This window comes from Oreochromis aureus, linkage group 3, assembly GCF_013358895.1.
Source record: "Oreochromis aureus strain Israel breed Guangdong linkage group 3, ZZ_aureus, whole genome shotgun sequence".
NCBI lineage: Eukaryota > Metazoa > Chordata > Actinopteri > Cichliformes > Cichlidae > Oreochromis > Oreochromis aureus.
This window is the reverse complement of record NC_052944.1, coordinates 51,846,839-51,857,139: the sequence shown is the minus strand read 5'-3', so window position 1 is coordinate 51,857,139 and position 10,301 is coordinate 51,846,839. Positions and strand designations below refer to the sequence as shown.

The window sequence follows — 10,301 nt, the reverse complement described above, 5'->3', positions numbered from 1 at the left end:
AGGGGGTCAGCAGGCCGCGGACTAGGAGCGTTCTCTCTCTCTTGCTCTCTCTCTCTCGCTCTCTCACCAGGGCGGAACTCATGGTGGGTTCACGCCCTTGTCCCACACCCCTCTGAAGAGGAAACACCTGGGCCTCATCAGTGGAGCCAGCATTTAAGCTAGGGAGTGGCTTCTACTCATTGCTGGATCGTTGTGTGTGACTCGCGTCAGTGCAGCCTAGCTCTGAGCAAGTTCTTGTTCGTTTCCCTGCGCAAAACCTCTAACGTGTGTTTTCCTCTGTACATAGATCCCCTGGACCCGACCCTGTATTCCCGAGTGGATTCCTGTTTTTGTGAGTGTTTGGAGAGAGACTGGTCACGATAGGAGAGTGTCTGAAGAGGAGCAAGTGTCTATTCCCTACCTGGATTTCCCTGGAGCCTTTTCCCTGTCACCGCTTTGTATATAGCACTACCCCTGCACTATTTGTATATACACCTGGTGGAACTGTAATAAATACCAACTGTGCCTCTGAATCCTACGTGTGAGTCCTCAAGCGAACCCTGACAGACTGAGCTGAAAGCGACACTGGAGGCACAGGAGACTGAGCTGAAAGCGACACTGGAGGCACAGGGGACTGAGCTGAAAGCGACACTGGAGGCACAGGGGACTGAGCTGAAAGCGACACTGGAGGCACAGGAGACTGAGCTGAAAGCGACACTGGAGGCACAGGAGACTGAGCTGAAAGCGACACTGGAGGCACTGGAGACTGAGCTGAAAGCGACACTAGAGGCCTCTGGTAGAGGAGCCGAGCTTGAAGGATCGACTGCCCACAGGGGCGGGAGGGGAATTTCTTTTTTTTACCAAATTGGACAATTATTTCTAGAGCTTCTTGTGTTCCTTCTTTCTGATGTTGCTGTCATTGGGAACTGCTAGCATCTTGCACCCTGCTGTTATGTGCTGGATTGTCTCAGGGGCATCTTTACACAGCCTGCACCTGGGGTATTGCCTGGTGTGATAGACCCCAGCCTCTATGGAGCTTGTGCTCAAAGCTTGTTCTTGTGCTGCCATGATTAGTGCCTCTGTGCTGGCTTTCAGTCCAGCTTTGTCCAGCCACTGGTAGGATTTCTGGATATCAACCACCTCCTCTATCTGCAAGTGGTACATACCGTGTAGGGGCCTGTCCTTCCATGACGGTGCCTCCTCTTCCTCCTCATTGTTGGGTTTCGGCTGTGCCTGAGGTATTCACTGGGCACACAGTCGATTGGGGCCATCTTACTGATGTATTCGTGGATGTTTGTTGTCTCATCCTGGACCGTGGTGCTGACACCCACCAGTCCCCGGCCTCCTTCCTTCCTCTTAGCGTACAGCCTCAGGGTGCTGGACTTGGGGTGAAACCCTCCATGCATGGTCATGAGCTTCCTTGTCTTGATGTCAATGGCTTCTATCTCCTCCTTTGGCCAGCTTATTATCCCAGCAGGGTACCTGATCACCTGATCATGGGCAGGGCATAGGTGTTGATAGCCCAGATCTTGTTCTTACCATTCAGCTGACTTCTCAGGACTTACCTGACCCTCTGCAGGTACTTGGTGGTTGCAGCTTTTCTAGCGACCTCTTCAGGGTTCCCATTTGCCTGTGGGATCCCGAGGTATTTGTAGCTGTCCTCTATGTCAGCAATGTTGCCTTGTGGTAGTTGGATCCCCTCAGTTCTGACTACCTTCCCTCTCTTTGTTATCATCCGACTACATTTCTCCAGTCCGAATGACATTCTGATGTCATTGCTGTATATCCTGGTGGTTTGGATCAGTGAATCGAGGTCTCGTTCACTCTTGGTATACAGCTTGATGTCATCCATGTATAAGAGGTGGCTGACAACTGCTCCGTTCCGTAGTCGATATCCGTAGCCAGTCTTGTCAATGATCTCACTGAGGGGATTCAGGCCTATGCAGAACAGCAGTGCGGACAGAGCATCTCCTTGGCATATCCCGCACTTGATAGTGACTTGTGCTATGGGCTTGAAGTTGGCCTCTAGTGTTGTGTTAATGTCACAATACCAACCCACCTCGTTTATCCAGGCTGGGTACTGGCAAAAGTGACCCGAAATAGGCACTCTGGCGGACTTTCTTTGTGTGTGTGTGTGTGTGTGTTTTTAAGTATTTTCAAACCTTTTGATCCACAAAAAGTGAGAGTAAAAGAAGAACTGACTGCATTACAGTCAGAGTGGGAACAGCGGCTTCGCTTATTTGCAGTTTGGACACGTAGAGTTAACATCTCCTGCTCTGACAGCAGCTCGGGGTGACTGCTTCGTGACAACGATCCGCCGCCTGTGAGTGCTTTGGCACGGGCGAGGTGCCCACGGCAGTACCCACTGCTTGTTGAGAGTAGGAGCGATACGTGCTTTCATGTCGAAAAGTGGTCATAAGTCTTCCTAATTACACCAGCACATCTGGCGACTTTTGCTGGTGTAATTAGGAAGACTTATGACCACTTTTAGTCGCTTTTTAGAAAAAAAGTTGCTAAGGGGATTTGAAAATTTGCTAAATATAGCGACAAAGTTGCTGAGTTGGCAACACTGTGCTTATGCATTATAGGGTCACTGGGGCTGGAGCCTATCTCAGTGTCAACGGCCAGGAGGTGGTATACACCTTGGACAGGTCGCCAGTCTGTCACAGGGTTAACACATAGAGTCAGACAACCATTCGTACACACGTTCACCCCTGTGGGGAATTTAGAAACATCAATTAACCTAACCCTACTAACTGACTTACTGAATGAGGCCCATACATTTTGTATTTGCTTTTTATTTTTATTTGCTTCTTATTTTATATGCTTTCTTTTGCTAGACTATTAAACATTAACAGTTATTATGCTATTAACACAGATTCCTTTTTTAAGTTTTTTTTTTCTTTTAAATTTTTTCTCTGAAATGCCACATGTACATTCTTCTGTGTGTATTTTAAAATTTGTATTGTCTGCTTTTGTATTTTTTAAACTTTTAGCTTTTTTTGTTTTTCTGCAATCAGTGTAATTTATAAAATCAAAACAATAAAGGAACAAAAAAATAACAAAATACTGTATTTTTCAGACCATAAGGCGCACCGGATTATAAGGTGTACTGTCGTTGAACGGGTCTGTTTTCATAAATTAGGTGCACCGAATTATAAGGCATATTAAGCGAAACAAAACAGTCAGATAAGTCAAACTTTACTCAACTCATTCTTCTTGCTTCCTCCACTTCCGTACCATTGATTCATTAATGTTGAATTATCTCGCAGCTGCTCTATTCCCGTGTTGTTGCAATATACTAATGACTAACATGAGGTTAGTCATTAATATACTCCAACAACACGATTGTGGATGGATTTTCTCAGTTGTTCTCCTGACTGAAGTTTGGTCCGTTTACAGCATTTGTCCATGCGATTGTATTTGTCCCTAACCATCAGGAAACCTCATGTTAACTTAAGTTAGCATTCATTCTCCAGCTTCACTGTGTTTATGTTATGATAACTTAGCTGTGAAGCTAGCGATCAGGTAGCACATCATTATATACCAGCTAGCCCAACTTCAGTAACCCTACAAAAGTCACTGCTGTTTAGTTTTCTGTCTTCATTTCTGTTGGGAGTGATAGAAGATCTGTATGTTTTAATTTAGACAGTTTTTAACTCTCAGTGATGCTGCAGTGTTCATTTGACTTTGGGACCTGAAGCGTAGTTTGGACCCAGATTACTCCGCGAGACTCCTTACTACGGTAGCTGTAATGCTCCAACAATCCATCAAGCGGTGCGGCTTCATAGCTTACCAAAGTCCGACTAAAACATTTTTTTTGACAGATTTTTGAGCGCTGTGTACCACATAAAATTGGTTCGAGGTCAGTAAGCACAACCAGAATTCAAACATAAGGTGCACTGGATTATAAGGCACACTGACGATTTTGAGAAAATTAAAGGACTTTAACTGCGCCTCATAGCCCGAAAAATTTGGAAACTGTTTTTTAGCAGTCAGTGTTTGGTGTTGTTGGACACTGAAGCCATAGGAATGTGTTTGGAGTGTACAGAAGTTACATTTGCTTAAGATTAATTCCTGTGGACCATAACCTCAGGAAATACAGAAAGTACAGAAACCAGTTGGAGAGCCAAGGATATTCAAGTTCTAACGCGAATAAAGTTGTACTCTCATTTCCTCAGGCTCAAAATTAGTTATCCTATCTAAAACTACCATAATGAATGTACGTTTCAGTGGCAAAGAGCAGATTGTTCCCATTATTACACATGCAAATATACATTCACTACATCCCCCACCCACTGTCTCCATATTGGTCTATGTCTTAGTCACATTGTTGGTGTCAGTTAAACCACCTTGTGTTACCTGCTCGGTCTGTTACCACGTCTGAAGATGCTGTTCAAATAAACACAGATGCTGCTTCTTTTTAAATACATTCACTGTGGTTAGCAACCAACATGACAGCACACTGCTGTTTTATGTTCCCATTAACATATTAAACCACTGACATCTATTAAAAACACGGCCTCACTAATGCAGCACTGTGTATTTCTGAAAACCACACGCTCAAATTAAGGTAACTCAAGTTAACTGACACATGAACTGACACTAAAACATTCCATCTCTGTTATGATAGTTCAGTTAAGTATTTATATGAAAATGAAACACAGTGTTCTTCCCCTACTTCCCCTTCCATAGATGCAGCACATGAGCTTGTGTGAGTTTCTTTCTTAACCGAGCATGAGCCAAGTAACAAGAATTTCAGATTACTCGTAGTACTAGTAGCTGTGCTTCAATTGTGCTTCAGCAAGAAACATTGTTATGTTTGCTGTCTGATGCTCAGTTAGTAACCTGTTATGTTGTAAACTGTTTGGATCAATGACTGTAGAAAACATGGACGATGTGACAGCACCTAGTAGTGATGCTACACACCTGCTACACATTTCCAAAAAATTGTTTTCAGATTTTCAAGCCCCAAGTTGTTGGGATCTGCAGGAAATGCAGATCATACATTGTAAAAAGGGCCCAAATGCAGACAGGCACAGGTAGACCGCACAGAAAAAAAACTAAATGTTTAGCTGATTAAATAGCTGATGAAAGTACAACATAACAAAAATAAAAGCATACAAAAGGAAACAGACAGTCTGACAATGGACAAAGGGAGACTAAGACAAACAAATATACAAACAAACTAAGAACTGAAGGCTAGACCAAATACATGTCAGAATACATGAAGCACATATTAAACCATGAAACAACATAGAATATTCAAATAAACACTAGTTAGTTCAGAAACATAGAAACGCTGGATCAAATGACCCAAGACCAATGACTACTAATGACTCTTTGTTTGAGATATATACATATATACTCTGAATTGCCCCCATGGGATAAATAAAGTTATGTTGAAAACCCCCCCAAAACAGAACAAACATATTTTAGGTCTATTTTAGTATTAGTATGTTCAGCCGTGTGTTACTCAGGGGAATAACATTGTTTGAGCACTTGCACAGTTAAAATTGTATTTATTGTACTGCTGTGTATTTTGATTCCACTCTGGTGCTATTGGACAGTATGTCATTAGCGTTAGATAATTTTATGGAGTAATGTTTTTTTTCTAGTTAGGTCACCATTTTATTCGTATGATCAAGGTGCAATATGGGTGATGCATTTAATGACTTTCTTTAATTAAAGCAATTATTCCATCTGCTTTAGGTTTTTCATTTCCTGACTGGCTCATTGTCTCCTGTGATCCATTCAGCACATCGTTAGCTTCATAGCATAAGTGCCTAAGTCATTGTCTGGTCAAAGTGACTTAGGCAATTATGCTATGAAGCTAACGACATGGGACTTCAGCACTGCCTCAAGCTTTTACAAGCTCAGAAAACAGTGTGGAAGGACTTGCTTGGAAAACTCAACTGCCTGCCAGCTCTCCACCAGTTTTACTGTCAACCTTATTCGCGAGAGGATTCATTTCCATGCAAGTTTTTTCCATCTCCCAATTTCACAAATGTCAGTGTTCAGCAGTTCACCTCAAACTCAGCTAACATCCTTCCCACCATTTGCAGAGCTCCTGGTTTAAATAAAACATTTATGCCTCTTGCTACTAGTATCTGACTTCGGAGTCCATCTCAGCCACCATGACATCATAAGTGTGGCTTGCATGTTATTTCTTGTTTTTTACGGCCATGATTCATTTTAGATTATTGTAGATCATTTTGTTATATACTAAAGATACAGCTGTCTTTTTCTTATCCCTGTGTTATGCTTAACCCCTTGACCCCTGCGTGTAGAACTGGAGGTGTGCAGAAACTCCCTAATTGAGTGTCCTTTTTTTTTCTTAGGGTACTCAACTACGGTGGGAACTTGTACAAGTAGGGTCTGTTTCTTCTGTTCGAGTGATTTCCTTACTGCACTGCTGTGTGCTCTGTGTGGACTGAATTCCTTCTTGTACACATAAAACTTTCAAAAGACAACTCCAGCAGATTTCTTTTATTTAGGTACTAAATTTCCACAGCATCAAAATTTATGTTGACATATATTGAAATGCATCACTTTACACGACTTCACCAAACAAATTCTAAATGTGGTAATTTACAAATAAACAAAGGAACTGTAAATGGTAAATGGCCTGTATTTGTATAGCGCTTTACAAAGTGCTTTACATTACAGCATTTGCTAAGTGTTAAAGATAGACATTTGCTTTAACCAGAAGAAAATTTAAGACCAACTTACTAGTGCATGTGCATTTCTTCATTCCTGTGAAAAAACGATCACACCATTAATGTGATCGATTTACTCTTTTTTTTCTTCCTCTGATATCAGTGTACTATTTTCACAAAAACTATGTTCTGAGTCTGTACTCTGTAAATTAGGGCTGGCCACAATTTCTATGTATTGTAAAAGTTTCTCTATGCTTAGTAACAGTTTCTCAGATGCTGTCACTGTTTCATTCATGCTCCATTTGCATTCTAAGACTTTTTTTTTTAGATCTAAAGATGGTGCACTGGAGGAACCTTTATCTTGCTCCATTAAGTGCATTTTACTGGCCTCCACCACTTCCTCCATTTTCATTAATTGCAGTTTAAATTTATCTTTCTCTTCTTTCATTTCTTTCTTGTGTAACATCAGTGTCCCGACCATGTTTTTATACTCTTCCTTCTTCTTCTGTAAATCTTTTGTAAGCTTGATCATGTCATCCTTCATTTTTTGATTCTCTGTGTGATCCAGGTTCTCTTGTTGTTGGGTTGTAGTGGTTTCTGTTATCAAACAGACAAACAGGAAGTTTCACAGCTAATGTGTTTGATGCACTGATGCTTGAAAGTTTAACGGGACACGCAAGAACAACTTAAATGTGACTTAATATTAAATATCAGTAGGACATTTAAATAATACATTTTAATTCAAATGTGTTTCAGTAACAAAAATATTTTCAAAAAACTGGGTAGAAACCCATCTGTAATTTTATTGCTACTTTAACAAAACGTATAAACAGACATATAAAGAGTTATTCTATGAATATCACAATTCCAAGAAGGTTAAAACTTATAAATTGATGACTTAACTTACTGTGTTTGTTTTTCCACACAGCAAAGATGAGTACAAGGACACTCATGACACAAGCAGTCAAGCTAATGGCAATGCAAGAGCCAGAGCTACACGGGGTCCCAAAAAAATCAACTGAAATATGAGAAAAAGTTAGACTTATATATATATATATATATATATATATATATATATATATATATATATATATATATATATATATATATATATATATATATACAAATATAGAAGTATACCCAAATAAAAAAATGTTTCTACCTGGAACATGTGTGTGTCTCTCTGCTCTGGTTGGTGTTCCTCTGTTGGACTCTGCAGGTGATGTTGTTGCTGTGTCTCTTCTCCACAGTCACTCTGCTGCTGACAGTATAGAGGTCATCAGGACCTCTGAGGGTCTCTGTAGGTCCAGCAGAGAGGAGGTTTCCCTCACCGTCCAACCACAGCAGCTCAGGCTCTGGATACCAGCCTGCAGACTCACACTGTAACACCACTCCACTTATGGATTGGTCAATCCCAGCTAACTTTACAACTGCCTGGGAAACACTCCCTGATGAGCAAAAAAAGCATCAATTGTAGGACACAGTAATAATTATCACACCAAGTGTGTTGTACTAATGGCCATTAAAACATATCTGAATAAACATATGAAAAAGACACAAAAATAACTTCTGCTTACCAACAACAAGCTGGGCAGTAGTCTCTTTATCCAAATCTGGAAAGTAACATCTGTATATTCCTCTGTCTGAGTGTTTTACTTTGGAGAGTTTCAGTGAAATATCTCCATGCTTCAGTTTAGTGATGTCCACTGATGTTCGTCCTTTGAAAGATGAATGCTGATTAACATGAAGGTCTTGACCTTCATGCCACACATGGACAAATCTGGGTTTAAGGTCAGGTCTTGCCCACTCAAAGGTCATGGCAGAAGCATCTGAAGCCGGTTTCAGATGGCATGGCAAAATAATGTCATCACCCACCATCACAGTTACTGCCTGCGATGGACCAACTAACTGAATCTGACCTGCAAAGAAGAATCCTGCAATGAGACACTTATCCATTTAGACTTATTTATAAAATCTTTAATTATATGTAACAGCTGAACACTACAATGTTATGCATTTCTCAAATTCTCTGTACAGTCACTTAGATGACAATATCATTAAAACAAGTATGAGTAAAACCTGATAACGTGATCCTGAACTGTCAGTGACAGAATTAAAATCATGTGTTACTCTGAAAAAAATAAAATACCACACTCTAATAGAGATGCAGTCTTTAGTCAGATCTGTGTTGTTTTTTCCCCCCAAAGTTACCTTCACAGCAGCATGTTAGGAGAAGCAGAACGGGAGCGTGATGAGAAATTAAACGTGTGAGTCTTGATGTAGGCTGCCTCTTACTTTGCTTTAGCAACATGATGTTCTGTGAAAAAAAAAATAAGTAAAATAACCTAAAATATTAAATCATGTTCAGACTGTGTTTGTGGTGTAAACATGTAGGAACTAATGCTGGGAAGATTGATTTGCTGTGATCCAATATGCAACCGCTTAAATGGATGAAAGATAAAACAGATAACAAAAGATGTGTACTAGTTATGCATATGAAAAACAATACAATAGCCGTGTGAGTGAGGGGAAGAGGAGAGTGAAACACCCTTAAAGGGCTGCTTTATAGTCTTCTGAGCTCAACTGTCTCAAGTATGCTGCAAATTAAAAGACTGAACACATTTTATGTTACACTAACTGAATACAGTCTGAAATAAAATGGTATAGGCAAAAAATATTTTGAGTAATAATACTTCCCACATGTGGTCAACAGCGGAAATTACACCTATAAAAGGTCTTTGCCATTGAAATTTTTGTAATATATATTCAGCACCATGAACATTCATATGGTTTATGCCTTTTTACATACACTGGTATCTTTCAGTGTTTTAATAACAAACACGAGCTGACAATTTGTAGTACCAGACTAAGGTTTCCACAGTACTCACTCGTAATGTCATGATCCTGGGTCCGTTTGACCCAGCGTTTTGTGTTTTTCTATTTAGTGTGATTTTTGTTCTGTTCTGTTTTGTGTTTTCTCTGTTCGGCCCGTGTGTGTCCTTGTATGTGTAGTTCCTGTTTTATTGTGACAGTCTGTGTCTTATGTCAGTGTGTCCTGTTTACATTCCCCCACCTCGTCAGCTGTTATGTCTCCCAGGTGTGTTCCCTCCTGTTTCCCATCCCCCTGATTACTGGTGTGTATTTATTGCGTGTGTTCACTCGTCCTCGTTGCTGGTTCGTCTGTGTTGTTTCCCTCGTTCTCCCTGCGTCTCGCCATGTGTGATTTCCCGGACCTCCTGCATCTGTGTTTCTGGTTTGTTTTGTTAGTTTCACCCAGTTTAGGTTTTCAGTTCTCGTTCACCTGCCTTTGTTGTTTGTACCCACGCGTGTAATAAAGACTCACCTGCACCAGAGCTGCCGCCTTTTGGGTCCTCTTTATAAACTCCACACGCCTGCCACACCGGGCGTGACACGTAATGTATATAAGATTTTAAGTCTTTTTAAAAAGAAAACAAAAATCAGATACACCAAACAGCCACACCCAGGGCTTATTAAATAAGGAGCTGAACTTGTCAAAGCAAAACAAAATTCATGCTAAATGTGAAGAAGAATACATACAAATTAAGCTAAATCTCAGCTATACACCCAATCATGTAACTACGATTGCTAGTTTGTTTAAATACGGTTGAACCTGGTAATGGCAGTTTTTATTGAGTTGTTTAC

At 40.6% G+C, this 10,301-nt stretch overlaps 1 protein-coding gene across 1 annotated transcript; it reads right to left on the bottom strand.

The window, feature by feature from the left end:
• Nucleotides 1–6,463: 6,463 nt before the first annotated feature.
• On the bottom strand, nt 6,464–10,039 carry LOC120438951 (butyrophilin subfamily 3 member A2-like). The gene is made up of 6 exons (XM_039609564.1): nt 9,982–10,039; nt 8,850–8,955; nt 8,216–8,557; nt 7,801–8,086; nt 7,546–7,656; nt 6,464–7,235 (listed from the first exon to the last, which is right to left on the bottom strand). The coding sequence occupies exons 2-5, from the start codon at nt 8,947–8,949 to the stop codon at nt 7,653–7,655; spliced, it is 732 nt and encodes a 243-aa protein (XP_039465498.1). The 5' UTR covers nt 8,950–8,955; nt 9,982–10,039; the 3' UTR covers nt 6,464–7,235; nt 7,546–7,652.
• Between the last annotated feature and the right edge of the window lie 262 nt (nt 10,040–10,301).